The sequence below is a fragment of the Centropristis striata genome, chromosome 5, assembly GCF_030273125.1.
Source record: "Centropristis striata isolate RG_2023a ecotype Rhode Island chromosome 5, C.striata_1.0, whole genome shotgun sequence".
Taxonomy (NCBI): domain Eukaryota; kingdom Metazoa; phylum Chordata; class Actinopteri; order Perciformes; family Serranidae; genus Centropristis; species Centropristis striata.
The window spans coordinates 19,265,025-19,280,019 of record NC_081521.1 but is presented as its reverse complement, the minus strand read 5'-3'; the positions used below and the strand labels follow the sequence as shown (position 1 = coordinate 19,280,019).

The following is a 14,995-nucleotide window of genomic DNA, read 5'->3' as shown; positions in this document are numbered from 1 at the left end:
TTAACCCTCTGAACCGTTTCAGGGCGTTTTTTGCTCTTTTTACATTTTACTCACTGTGTCCTTATATTTCACTGCAATATATAAAATATATATATATATATATATATATATATATATATATATATATATATATATATAATTCATAAGTCTTGCAGCTCTATGGAATCAGCACAATCATGGCTAGAAGTGGGAACAACTCAAACATGTCTTTGTGCAGAATAACACAGTCATATTGACATAAATCATTTAAAAATGGGTCTCCACATGCTATACATATTGAACTATTTGCATTTTTCCAGCCGCTGCTGTCCTCTCCCCTCAGCTCTGTGTAAATTGATTTGAGGAACAGTGAATATTTGTCATGTGACAAAATATGTTTTTTTCAAGAATAACACAGTTGATAATGACATAAACTTAGAAAAAACAAGTTGAATTCCAATGATGAAAAGTTCTTAAAAATAGAATAAAAGAATAAAATTGAATTTATATATACAACACTTTTTTCAAGTGTCATGAATATTGGGGAAAGAAATTGTGTCTCCACATATTCTACATATTGATGTATTGTCATGTTTACAGCCTCTCCTGTCCTCTACTCTCGGCTCTGTGTAAACAGCCTCTCCTGTCCTCTCCTCTCAGCTCTGTGTAAACAGATTGTCAGTGAATATAATGTTTTTAACAGGATCTGGTCAGTGCAAACTGTTTATTTTTGGTGACATTTTAAATTACACATGTAGAATAAAGTGATTCTGACAGAAATATCACAATTTTAGGCTTCGTCTTGGTCGCTTTTTCTAGCAGAAACTTGGAAAGTTCAAATTCTGATGATAATGCCTGTTTTTACAGTTTATTTCTACAACAAACAATTTATTTTTGGCAATCTTTTAAAGAAAACATACGTTTCAGAGGGTTAAGAGGGTTAATATCAGTGTGCCAGTTATCTCAAATGTCTTTCTTTTTGTGACTCTTCCTTCCCTTCTTCTTCTTCTCTTATTTTCCCTCTGTCTCTCTCTTCATCCGTCTCTGCAGGTCTTTCGGCTTCGGCCTCCCTGGTCTCTCTGGCCTGGATGATCGCCTCCTACCAGAAGGTTCTGCGTGACTCCCGCGACGACAAGCTGCCCATGTCCTACAAGGCCGTGATCACCCAGATGCTGTGGCACTTCTTCACCATCGGGGCGAGGACCGTGGCCTTCGCCCTCTTCGCTTCCGTCTTCCAACTTTACTTCGGCATATTCATCGTCAGTCACTGGTGCGCCATATGTGTCCTGACGCAAAGAGTCTGGTGCACTACTATCAATTATAGTCACCAGATAAATGTGTTTGTCTTCGAGTGATTTCAACAAATATTGTATCAGTTACCTTGAATCTCACCTGCAGAAATCAGAGATAAAATGTTACAAAATTAGAACCTTTAGAAAGTCATACAATAATGTATTAACTGAAATTCTCTCTTAAGTAAAAAGAAAGTAAACACTGTAAAAAAAAAATATATATATATATATATATCCCCTTTTTTAACAGGAACAAACAAAAAGCTTTCTCTGCACTTTGCTGGCTCTTTTCACCGAGGAAAGATAATTCATAGTAGTGGATTTTTCAAATTTCCCTCCTATTCATTATGATTTCTTAGAGATTTATTAGGTGCAGAAAAAATGTGGTCTTCTGTAAGCAGAAATTCAGTGTCTTTGTTTAACTTTGGTATGTTTTAAAATGTTTTAGATTAAATTTTTCCTCTATACCAAAATTTTACACGCCACAAAGCGTAGCCTGCTTTATCGTCTAGTTTACTCAAAATTTACTAGATGAAAATCATGCTTTTATTGGAGAATAAATCAAGCCAGAAATAGGGTAATTCCAATCTGACATCTTTCTGCTACCAGTGCAGTCACCCCCTGCTGGCCATCAGAAAGAATGCAGGTTGGCTTCACTTTTCAGACTCCAACCACTTTTTTTATACTGTCTATTGTCATGACACAGGAGCACATTAAGATGTGTTTAAATCCAAAAGAAGTTTAATTTGTTTTCATGTCATTAGATATAATTGTAGAAGGAGAATGTGTACCTGCAACAATAACATTAATGACGGTGTTAGCAAAAATGTAGAAATAATAAAATTCATGTTAGTAATACTACAAAAATAATAGATATGTTTTCTTTTTTAGGAACTAGAAAATATGCATTCATTATAGTCAGTGATGGAATGCAACTAAGTACATACATTGTAATTAAATTGATGCTGATAAATGCATCAAAAATAATAATAATACAATAATATATTTGGAATATATATTACAATCTGAGTGGGTCCATTCCACATATTGAGTACTTTTACTTTTGATACTTAAAGTATATTTTCGGAAACTTTTGTACTTTTATTTCAGTAAGTTTTGAATGCAGGACTCTTACTTGTAACAGAGTAATTTGTGTTGTATTTGTAGTATTGTATTATTATTATGTTGTATTAGTACTTTGAATACTTTTTCCACCACTGATTTTAGTCATGTTTGCCCTATTATTTCCACATTATTCTTGGTACCAGTCATCATAAGATTCTCAGGTATTGTTACAATTTTGTTTGTTGTCTTCTAGGTGTGTTATGACCTTCTGGATCATCCAAGGTGAGACCGACTTCTGCATGTCCAAGTGGGAGGAGATCATCTACAACATGGTGGTGGGTATCATCTACATCTTCTGCTGGTTCAACGTGAAGGAGGGCCCCAGCCGCTTCCGCATGACCGTCTACTACTCCGTGACTCTGGCTGAGAACGTGGCGCTGACCGCCGCATGGTACACCTACCGCGGCTCGCACACCTCCGACTCCTATGCCGTGGTGGTGGTGTGCCTGGTGGCCTGCAGCTTCGCCCTGGGAACCTTCTTCATGTTGGTGTACTACTGCTGGCTGCACCCCGATGGGCCCGTTCTAGGCTCGCAGTGGGGAGGGTGTGTGGATGAGGGTGCGGTGGGTGCGGGAGGGGTAGCAGGAGTGATCGATGCTTGCCTTACCCCGTCTCAAGGTTCCCAAACAGACATGGTCATTACCAGCCCTCCGAGGACTCTCCCCAGGACTAAAGACACGGGGGAGCCGGTCCCAGGGGAGCGAGACAAGGACAGAGACAGGGACAGTTGCCTGCCTGTTTTCCAGGTCCGTCCCTCACCTTCGTCCTCTCCCGCACTCCTTCACCGGACCTCCTCGTCGTCTCGCGCACAGGAGGGCCCCGTGATCCGGATCGACCTCCCGAGGAAGCGATACCCAGCCTGGGACGCACACTTTATCGACCGGCGCCTCCGCAAGACCATTCTGCTCCTGGAGACCACGTCGGCCGTCAGCCCCAGGATACAGTACAGGAGTAGCATGATGGGCAGCAAAGAGGTTTTAGAATATGAGACAACTGTCTAAGCCAACAGGGGTTCTTTAACTAAAAGGTGCAGTCTGGGACCGAGGCTCAGCCTGAGATCAGTTCTCATCCCAGGACTACCTACGCCAGGAGAAGCATGAGAAGGAGACAAGAGTGTCAGGCAACTCTTTAAGAAAAAAAATGAAAAAATGAAAAAAGAGGTTGTCAAAACTTGATTGTAAAATGTGAAGCGCAATCTGGGACCAAAGCTCCCCCCTTAGGGTGCAGTCCGGGAGTACGTAGCATGAATGAGCCGTGGGAAGAGAAATGGAGTAACACTGAACTGGGATAATCTTCGTCTTTTCTAAAAAGCTTGGAGGTGAGAAATTTAATCTCTCATCCTGGGACCAAGGAGTGTTAGATTTAGTTTCATCCTGCATGGTCAGAACAAGAAGTAAAAGGATTTGAGAGCAATGAAGTTGCAGAGTTTGAGATAATTGAGAAGCAGCGTGCTGCATGACCTTGAGCCTTGGACCCCGGAGACTCGACAGAGACTTACCAGGGAACTTTGAGAGTCTGGAGTCTGCACGGGACATGCAATCATTTGGTTTGGCAGCAAATTAGCCACTTACAGATAATAGGAACTCACTGTTGATTTACAGGGGATTAAATACCTGGACGTCTCGGTTAAAATTTGGTTGAAAAGTGAAATCTAGGTTAAATATAATTGGTCAAGTATGATGTTTCAACAAAATTTGTATATTTCAGTGAAGCGGGATAAAATATGTCAAAAATGTGACTAACAAAGGCTATTTTCTGCCCAGTTTAACCAAGACGTCTAGATTTCTTCATCTCCAAATGCTTCATAATCTAAGAAATTCAATGACCCAACAGGACTTAATTTGGTTTAGCAACGAAACAGATATTTTAAATTTCTTCCCCCAAAAGGTTGCATGTCCCTCACAAACTTCCATAACTGTCCTTTAAGCTTTCTGTCCGTGGTGTCTAAAGAGAAACTGGTACGTTGGGCTCCAGTGTCACCACGAGGACCCACCACATGTAGGCTCACGAGTCCAGATGCTTTCTGAAATGTACGCCTGAGATACAAGAGATAACAGTCACCCATCCATATGTGATACAGAAACAGCCATAGCAAAAGTCCCACTGTTTACATCCCAGCTGCTTCATCACCCCCGAACCCCCAACCTGAGAAAGGACTTGTTTGGGGGGAAAAAATCAATCAGGATTGGATGTAAGGTGGATGATTTCTGCCATGGCTACCATCATATGGCATGCTGTAACTCACCACACACAGGCCTGTGATGTACAGTTGAATTAATACAGATGTCAGATATAAGCTATTATAATAAGCTGTAGTTAGGTGATGAATGACTTTTGGATGAAGCTTCATTTACTCGTAAAAGAGTCTAAATGTCGTCCACTTTTCTCGAAAAATACAAACAATGTAGAGGGTCTCATGAACAGCATCATTGTGCTATGAAAACATTTTTCCAGTGTTTGGTTTATGTGGCGAGAGCAGTAGCTGCTGAGGAATATCTCCTCATCAAGTCAACCAGACCTTAAAGAGAACGAAGCTGGTAGTCAGAGAGCAAATTGATTATGGAGAAAAAAAATAAAGATGCACGTTTTTGTAGGTAAGAATCTTTGCAGGCTCGTAAAAGCTGCTGTTTGGTGGCGTTGTTGTTTACAAAATGAAACCATGTACAGGCCTTTGATTCAGAGCAGATTCTGGCAGATTCAGGTTAGTGACATCATCAGTCGACAAAAAAATAAAACGGTCAGATGAGAAATCCTCTTTTTGCTCTTTTCAAACTGCTGTTGTGATGCCCCGAAGCAACAACTTGAACAAATTCAGCGGAGCCAATCGGTGAACCAACTTCAGAGGTCGAAGTGTAAATGCAGCAGCTCCCAGGTGTGAATGTGTTAATATCAATTAGAAGCAGCTGGATGTTGAGAGAGAGTCAAGCATGGTCAGCAACAGTACCTGAAGGAAGAACCGTTTTTAAAAAATGGAGAAAAAAACACACTAGCATCAAAGCTAACTTCTGTCCTCTCTCATATTTCAGATTTCTCCTCGGCAGTCTCTTTGAAGTTTTCTAAAAAATACTTCTTTTTTTTCCTTAAAAGCCTTTAGGGTTAGTCTGTGCATTTAGGTGACTTGTGATTTGTTATGAAGTGGGAGTTCTTTCAGTCCATCCCAGAAACATTTAAACCAATGTTGTGATTGTTTTAGATAAAGAAAGCAGAAGGTGTTAGCATTTTCAGCAATTCACTCAAAAGCATTTCTCTTAAAAACATGTTTCTTACGTCACACTGATTGAACTCGAAAAGCATTTTCATCTTGTTGAAGATGCATTTTTACTCTGCAGTGATTCAGGCTCCCAGTTCATGATACTATAAATACTATTTTTTGTATCTTAGTAGCTGTAATACCAAGATATTTACATTACAACCCAACAAAGCATTTAGAAGATGCCAATGTTCAGGGGGTCACCACTTCATGGTTGACTGACACGAGCACAAAAACCAAACTCTAATGGCACAGTAAAAACTCCCATGTAACAAATATATTAAGATTAGAGTTTTTACAAAGCAGGAGAAGAAGAAGCAGCTTTGGATGACAAAAAAAAACACATCATTTTCATTTCCCCTCACCCTCCTCAGAGCTGGCAAAGGCTGTTGCAAACATCAGAATTTCACATCAAAAATGTTTATAGTGTAAAAAAGAATATCTACTTAATGACAAGTGTTTCATCCACAGAAAGCTGTTCCACATGTATGAACCTGTTCACCATCTCCATACTGACGGACAATAAGAAGAAATCATTTACTGTAGATTGGAGCAATGTACTGTTTACTTTTTTTGGGTAGTGAAGTCTTTTAAAACTCAAACTGTTCCCTCCTGCTGCCACCTGGGCCAACAGAAACATGTTTGTTGTTGCAGTATCCAGTGCGGGTTTAATGATCACCTCTACGCTGATGATGCATGTGTTTATTCTGAGGTGATGAATGGACTCACAGGAGAAGTGTTTCCAGCCTTGTGTACTTTGAAGGTGATGGGTAGAGCAAGTCACAGAGAGCGGGTTATATATTTGCTTTTTAACAGTGCATTCACGTAGATAAACAATTGTGATGCAAGCCGCATTGTTCATATTCCTGCCCACGAAATGTCAACATAGAGGATTAAAAAGTGCATCTGCTCGGCGGCAGATTCGGGCTGAATCACCCCTATTTGAGAACCATCAATTTTTACAGCAAAAAAAAAGATATAACCCATTTGTTGCTGCCCTCTAATACAAGACACATGAGCATTTCCTCACCTGTGCAAAGAAATCAAAATTTTCAAAAAACATGTGGTTTGTGTTAAAATAAGTACTTTTGTTAAGTTACTTACTTCCCAATACATGATGTAACTACATTAGTTGCGTTGTAATGTTAAAAAACAACAACTTTGATTTCACACGGGAACGCTGTCCTGAGCTCCTGTCAGAATAACTACAGCCACTCGAGGTCACCCCCAAATACCAAACGTAGATATGAGTCGTAATAAGCAGCTTAAACAAATAACATGTAGTATTGTCTTTCCAGGATGTTGCAGTCAATTTTTTATGCACGTCTTTAATGTTGTGAAATAATCGCAGTTTGGTTACGATAAGGAACCAAAAGTTTTTACGTAGTGACTCAGCATTGACTTTTATTTTCACACGAGACACAAACAGCGATGTCCTGGGTTTGTTTGACCCATCCAACTACCTTCACCTTCTCTCTCCGCAGACTTTGTCACTCTTTATATTACGTCACCTGAATTCCTTCTTTGATCTCGTCGGAATTAATACGACCACTATGACTAGTCGCCGCCTAACTTTAAACATAAATATGAATCGTAAAGTTTTAAACATGTGGTTAATGGTGTGAAATATAGTAGTTGCAGTTTGGTTACAAAATGGACAAAAATGATTTTCAGGTTAAGTTAAAAAATGTGGTTTGTGTTAAAATAAGTACTTTTGTTATGTTACTTACCTCTGAACACATGTGATGTAGCTACATTAGATAAATAGTTACATTAAGATAAAATAACTTGTTGACTTTCACAAAGGCATCACCTGACTTACTCCTTTGCTCGGGTCAGAATAACTACGGCCACTCAAGGTCACCGCCTAACAATTAACATTATTGTGTTGAAAATAAGTACATATATTGTGTTACTTACTTCCGTACACATGTGACATAGCTACATAAGATATGTAGTTCCGTTAAGATAAAATAACTTGTTGACTTTTAATTTCGCATTGGACACAAACAGTTTGTTTGACCCATCCAACTGCCTCCACCTCCTCCCTTTGCAGACTTTGTCGCTCTTTATGCTACATTGCCTGGCTTCCTAAACATAAATACAGATCGTAATAGATGGGTAACATTGTGAAACGGTTGCAGTTTCTTCAGTTTAGGAAAATATTGTGGTTTGTTTTAAAATAAGTACATATGTTATGTTATATAGTTCCATATGCATTGAACGTCATTACAATAGATACATAGTTACGTTAACACTCAGCTTTGACTTTTATTTTCACACGGGACACAAACAGCGCTATCCAGGGTTTGTTCGACCACCTCAACCTTCTCTCTCTGCATACTCTGTCGCTCTTTATATTACGTCACCTGACGTCCTCCTGCGATCCATCAGAATAACTTCGGCCCCTAGAATTCATCGCCAAACAATAAGCATAAATATGGTTAAAATAACTATGTTATGTTACTTACTTCCATACACATGTGACATTGTTAAATTAGATATGTAGTTACGTTGACTTCAAATAACTTGTTGACTTTTAATTTCACATTGACAGATCCGACCTCCTCCCTCCGCAGACTTTGTCGTTCTTTATACTTTGTGACCTGACTTCCTCCTTTGCCCCCATCAGGATTACTACCGCCACTAACAATAAATGTAAATATGAAACGTAATAAGCTGCTTATACTAACGACCTGTATTGTCTCATTCGTGTGTCTAATTGATGGTTATTTTTAGCACTGGATTCATGATGTGGTTATCATACACATATCACTTGTTAAAAGCAAGTATATAAGCGCTCTGACCCTCACAAGGTTTGTGGTTGTATTCCCATGAAGACACCAAGGGCAAAAATGTCCAAATGTAAGCTCTTTGGACATGTGTGTGTGTCTCCTCTGCAGGGAAACGTCATTCTAACTCTGGTGGGTCGAAATGGAAAGATCAAAAATTAGGAATACAAAGGTAAAAACTTGGTAATAATAGTCGTATTATCCTGACAGTGTTGTGTCCTACCTGAACTTGTGGATGTTGGTACAGTGGTGACAGTCACTGCGATGTTAATGGTGCTGAAAACAACGACTCTATGTCAACAATGATTACGTCATGTCGAACATGATAATGTACAGATGATGCATATGTCGACCACCCCGACATGGGCTGAGGGCGAGGCTTCGCTTCCTCTGATTGGGTAACGAACTGGTCCTTTGTCGTCGAGGTAAAATTAAAAGTGGTGCGCTGGTTGTATATGATCAAAAACATGTTAAAAAGTAAACAGTGAGTTTAAAAACTCAAATCATCTTTTATTAATTAATGCAAGTATTTATGTTTATTTATTTTTGTATTTGTTTTATATCTATTTATCTATTGTTTACTCACTCGGTGGCCATGTCTTTGGTATGACTCTTATATTAAGATGTAAAAACTGAAAATAGAATTTTTTTTTTACTCATTCTATATATCTGTATATACCAGAGTGGCGCTATACTAGGACGTGTATGTATGTATGAGTATGTGTGCTTCGGTTTGTATGTATGTATTGTATGTACAGTATGTATGTAAGGATGTGCTCTAAGTTCTTTTTGATAATGCTGCTTAAACATCCTCCGAGTGAACGAGCAGAAAAATAAACCAGTGGTGAAAATATCTATGACGCTGTTAAAAAAGAGCTCAACAAGCTGTGCTGATAACTGTAGATGGGAACAATACTGTAGTAAACATGGCTGAACAGCCGTCAAAATACGCCGATGTGTCTGTGTGTTCTCTTATTAGATGCAGAAAATAAATATTTACTCATATAATGCACTTAACCCTCTGAACCCCATAATGTACAGTGCTTATCAGATTTACAGGACCACCGGTTTGTCCAAAGTTAAAAGCATTAGTAATTACCAAAATAATTTTTTATGTTTCTGTAATTGTTAATACACCTGTATGTAGAAGCTCTTTAACCCAAATGTGTTTTTAAAGCTAAAATATAAATATTATTGTTATCCATTCATTTTTAAAATTTACTGTTTTACAAAAAAGCCAAATTATAGTTATTTACTTACTAAAATGAGTTTTTGTGGGTTAATGTTATGCTTGATTCATTTTTCATGCTCAAATTTGGGTATACAAAGGTGAATTCAGTTTGTTATTTGCCAATTAAATAACAAGATTTTGAAAGATTTCATAAATATTGTTTTCTCCTTTTTTATGGCAGGTGGTCTAATGAATGTGTTAAGCGCTGTATGTATGTAAGTACTCGCCAAAAATACCTCTTTTCTAGTAAATACAAACTGTAAAAATAGGCGTTAGCATCAAAATTTGAGCTTTCTGACTGTCCTTGAATGCATCACAGGTAACAAACTGACCTGCTGTCTCCCCCTAAAAATCCCCAAATTCTCAAGAAAATGGGGTTAAGTAAAAAAGTTCCATCATTTAAGTCACTTTTCACAATATTTAACCAAGACTGCAATATTTTCCTCATCCTAACCATGTGCCTGTGGTCAGGGGGGAAAGGGGGAAAAAGTGCCTGAACATGTTCATAAAATACAATAATATTTTAGTGCTACAACCAGATATTGTTGCATATTAGAGGGGGGGGGGGGGATTAATATGTAATACCATTTTGTTACTTGCATTATAATGCATTTGCTCTTGTAACTTAGAGGTATCAAACTGTAATTTTAAAGCGATTCTTGGACTGGAGAATAGCAGAATTTTTAGTTTAGGTGCCAAAGCAGGCTATAAATGTGAAAAGGGTTTTATTTGCATCCTTCCTGTCACAAAACTGTGGTCTTTTCTTACAAATTCATAAGAAAATGTCTTAATTTTACTAATTAATCATTTCACCACAACAAAGAACCAATACGTTTACTATATTTAATGTATCTTTTCATGAAACTTTAATGAAGAAATATTTTTAAATTGATAGTAGGCTTAAAGTGTCTGTATTTCAAAAGTTACGTGAAATGACCACGACTTGTTCGAACAAATGGCTGACTTAAGTTAGAAAACAGTTAAGTACTTTTTACATTGTTTACGTAACTTCCATGGCTCACACCCTTGTAACTACTTAATTTCCAGCATTTACGTCCATTTATTTTATATTAAAACTATCTTTTTTAATGCCTAATCAGGATGTTTTTTGCCCTAAAACGAGGTCAGTGGTTTTGTAGCATAAATTCAACCAAACTGGCTTTTTTACAACCGCGAACTGTACCTGGTGCCACAGAATTCGGTGTTAAGAAGTCGTGGTCATTCTCCTATAAATCTTTTGAGATCAGGTTGATTTAGGGGTATGTTCTCTTGATTGACAGGTGTCAATCACATGCTGCTGTAACGATTGAGAAGCAGGGCCGGTTTAAATCTATACATTAAACCCAAGTCGTTTTTTCTGTACCTGAAAAGCAGCTAGCCTACTTCACTGCCACTAAAATATAAATATTATATCCACAAAACCGTGAATTTTTCACACACATTGGCATTAATCTTTTTAATGTGGCCTCAGTTACTCTGCTTTATCGTCTATTTTACTCTAAAAAGGACCATCATTTACTAAATAAACATTGTGCTGTATTGAAGAAGACTTGAAACTAACGATTGAGAGAATTAACTCATTATGAGAATGTTTACTGAGGTAATAAAAAGGTGAGAAGTAGAATAATGTTTCTATTGACTCACATACCAGAAGCACATTTTGCTTATTTAAATGGAATATTCCTTTAAGAAACCTTAGTTTAATTACTCTTAACAATGCAGTACCACTGAACTAGTTGCTGAGTTCAGCTTTTTATTTAACTTCTGACCTCTAACTGCTCGGAAGCGTTCTGATTGGCTATTTTCTTGCCCGTGCTTCTTCTCTCTGATTGGACTGCACCACGAAGTTTCCAGGTGAGAACCAGAATGAGGTGGAGCTGAAAAGCGAAGCTGGAGCTTCACTGACCCTCTCCCTCTTTACATAACTTCCATGGCTCACTTCACCCTCATTTCTAGCATTTACATGCATTTGTTTACTGTTTAAACTGTCTTTTCTAACGCTTTATCAGGACATTTCTTGCCCTAAACTTAGGTCAGTGGTTTTATAACCTAAATTCAACCAAACTGCCTTTTTCACAACCGCGTACCGTACCTGGTGTTAAGAAGTTGTGGTCATTTTCCCATAAATCTTGTGAGATCAGGTTGATTCAGGGCTACGTTGTCTTGATTGACAGGTGTCTGAGCCAATCACATGCAGCTGTAATGATTGGAAGCACATTTTGCTTATTTAAGTGGAATATTCCTTTAAGAATCATCAGTTTACTGTCTCTAAACACAGTACCACTAAACTAGTTGCTGGTTTCAACTTTTTATTTGATTTCTGACCTCTAACTTTGCCCGGAAGCGTTCTGATTGGCTGTTTCTTGCCCTCTCTGTGATTGGACCGATCCACGAAGTTTCCAGGTGAGAGTGAGGCGGAGCTGAAAAAGTGAAGCTGGAGCTCCTCCTCTCCTCTCCTCTCCTCTCCTCTCCTCTCCTCTCCTCTCCTCTCCTCGCTCTGCTCCTCTCCTCTCCTTTCAGCTCTCTTTTCCTCCCGAGGCGACAACACAAAATCTCTCCCTCAAACCAGCATTCTTTGATCTCCCCATCTCTCTCTCTCTCTCTCTCTCTCTGTCTCTCTCTCCATCCTGAGGATTTGTTGTTTATTTGGTCGGCGTCTCTGGAGATCCAGCGACCAAACAACGGTCCTCCTCTCCTTCTCTCCTCCTCTCCACGTCTCTTTTCTCTTTACTTTTCTTGTCGTTTTTGTGTTTTCAGATGGATTTTCTTCTCTTTTTTTCCTTTACATCACAGCAGACAGAAGGAGGGCAGGGACTTTGGTCCTTTTTTGTTTTTTTCTTTCATCCTCTCTTCTTTCCCTCCTTGTCCTTTATTCCTCTGCTCCTTACTTACTTACTACTCTTCCCCTTTCTGCCTTTTTTCATTTCATCATCCCTTCATTTCCTTTTCTCCGTCTCTGTCTACATCCAATCCATTTCTTTTCTCTTTCTGTCCTCCCTTCTCTCATTATTTCCCTTTCCTTCCAATCCATTGCTGATTAATTTGTGTCTTCCCTCTTTCAGTCCTTTCCCTAACCCTACTTTCATTCTTTTCCATTTCCTTCTTTCTTTCTTATTGCCTTTCCTTTCTTCATTCATCGTTCCCTTTTTTTTCTTCCTTTTTCCTGCTTCTTCTTCCCATTCTTTGTTCCTTATCTCCACTTCTCACTCACTACTTTAAACTTTCCTTTCTCACCTTTGAGCTACATCTTCCTCCCTTTTTGTCCATCCTTTTCTCCTCCCTCCCTCCTTCCCTCCTTCCTCTTTCTCTTCCGCCTGTCTTCTCCTTCATGCTCATTTTCCTCCTCATTTTTTTCCTTTCCTCTTGCGTCAGACCTCATGTGTGATTTTTGAAGCGTGGGGTCTTTTAAGGATGCTGCTTCTTTGATATCACTAAGGCACACACACACACACACACACACACACACACACACACAGATGTACATGCATAAATTCACACACACACACTTGCAAAGACAAACACACATTTTCAGAGTTGATGCAGCACCAAAACATTTCAGAGTCTGACGTACTTTGAAGTTCACACAAATGTGATTGATGTGGTGTTTGTGTGTGTGTGTGTGTGTGTGTGTCAGAGAGAGAGAGAGAGGATATCAAGAGGTGAGTACACACATACTAATGTACGTATATGTGTTTTATAATGCATGAGTGTTTACATTTACTTTGCATAGACTATATATTATTAACTATTATATATAATTGTATATAATTTGCTTTACCCATAGTAAGACAGTATTGAAAAGTATGTAATAAACTTGAAAAGCCTGGAAAAAAAAATTCAGCTTACAGCAGCACAGTTTGATGCATGTATATTTTCAGTTGTTTTACCTTTGATTATGTCCATGAATAAGTAAGTTACTGGTGATGAACTTTGGTCTCTATCATGATTGTGTGGGGTTGCTAATTCTCCAAATTAACATGTCCAATCAGCTCTGCTGCACTTCACCTTGATTCCCTTTCCTTATCAGCCTTTATCGTGCTGTTTAACCAAAAACACTTTCAGACTGTTTTTTAACTTTTGATCCAAGTTTCTGAGTGTCCCAAGCATCTACAGAAGATCTGCATCAATCTAACACGGTGAAGAGAAATAACATATAAAGTGTCTTTGCTTATTCAAATAACAACTCAAAACCAGCCAACAGCATAAAGTTGTAAAATCTGTGCATTTGTTTTCTGTGGACAGAAACAGTCCTACTTTTTCTCTGGTGAGATCTTATAAAGGCCTTAAGCTGTTTCAGGGCGTTTTTCTGCTCTTATTACATTTTACTCACAGTGTCCTTGTATTTCACTGCAATATATAAAAAAATATATAAATCTGGATGTCCTAGAGCTCTATGGAATCAGCACAATCATGGCTAGAAGTGGGAACAACTCAAACATGTCTTTGTGCACAATAACAGAGTTAGAATGACAGAAATCATAGAAAAAAAGAAAAGCATTTTTTAATAAGTATTTTTTTTTAAATTGGAAAATAAATTTATAAAGAAGAATAAAGAATTATTTTTTCATTGGAATAAAAAATGGAATTTATATATACAACAATTTTTTGTCATGAATATTGGAAAAAAATAATTAGGTCTTGTTGTGGCAGTTTTGACAACTGCACTAAATTAATGGATGAGCTGGCCAAACAAGACACACACAATATTCAGTTCTCCAGGTTATATTAACACATCCATACTCCAATACACGGCGTATGGTCCCGTACACCACTCAACTTGTGGTTGTTGCACTTTCCAGCATTGCATCAGCAAGAGGCAATTTGGCCCGAAGCTTCCTGCCCTATCCACCACATCAGGACAGACCTCACCTCTTTACACGTTCCCCTCTCACATGGTGTTATCAGAGTTAAGTTCACAGTTTGAGTTCCCACAAGGCCTTGCGTCTTGAATATCAAGTAGGTCGCCGCCTACTTCATGTCCTACCAAGACAGGAAGTACCAAATTTCCTTCACAGTCTCCACATGTTATACATATGAAGTATGCATGAAGTATTGTCATGTTTCCAGCCTCTCCTGTCCTCTCCTATCAGCTCTGTGTAAACAGATTTTCAGTGAATATTTGTCACGTGACTGTTGGTCTCAGCAGAATCAATCTTCACAGTGTCTCTGAGGAGCAGAATTTAATGTTTTTAACAGGATCTGGTTAGTGCAGACACTTTATTTTAAGTGAAACATGATTTTGACAGAACTATCACAATTTTAAGTTAAATTGGCCACTTTTTCTAACTGAAACTTGTGTAATGTATGATCCATTAAAGGACTGTCG

General features: G+C 38.4%; 1 protein-coding gene across 1 annotated transcript in view; it reads left to right on the top strand.

The window, feature by feature from the left end:
• The window catches only part of xkr7b (XK, Kell blood group complex subunit-related family, member 7b), a 103,758-nt gene extending 94,371 nt beyond the window's left edge, over positions 1 to 9,387 (top strand). The window contains exons 3-4 of the mRNA XM_059332739.1: positions 1,030 to 1,249; positions 2,590 to 9,387. Coding sequence (XP_059188722.1) covers positions 1,030 to 1,249; positions 2,590 to 3,397 — 1,028 coding nt within the window. The 3' untranslated portion in view covers positions 3,398 to 9,387. The remainder of the gene's footprint in view (positions 1 to 1,029; positions 1,250 to 2,589) is intronic.
• Positions 9,388 to 14,995: the final 5,608 nt, after the last annotated feature.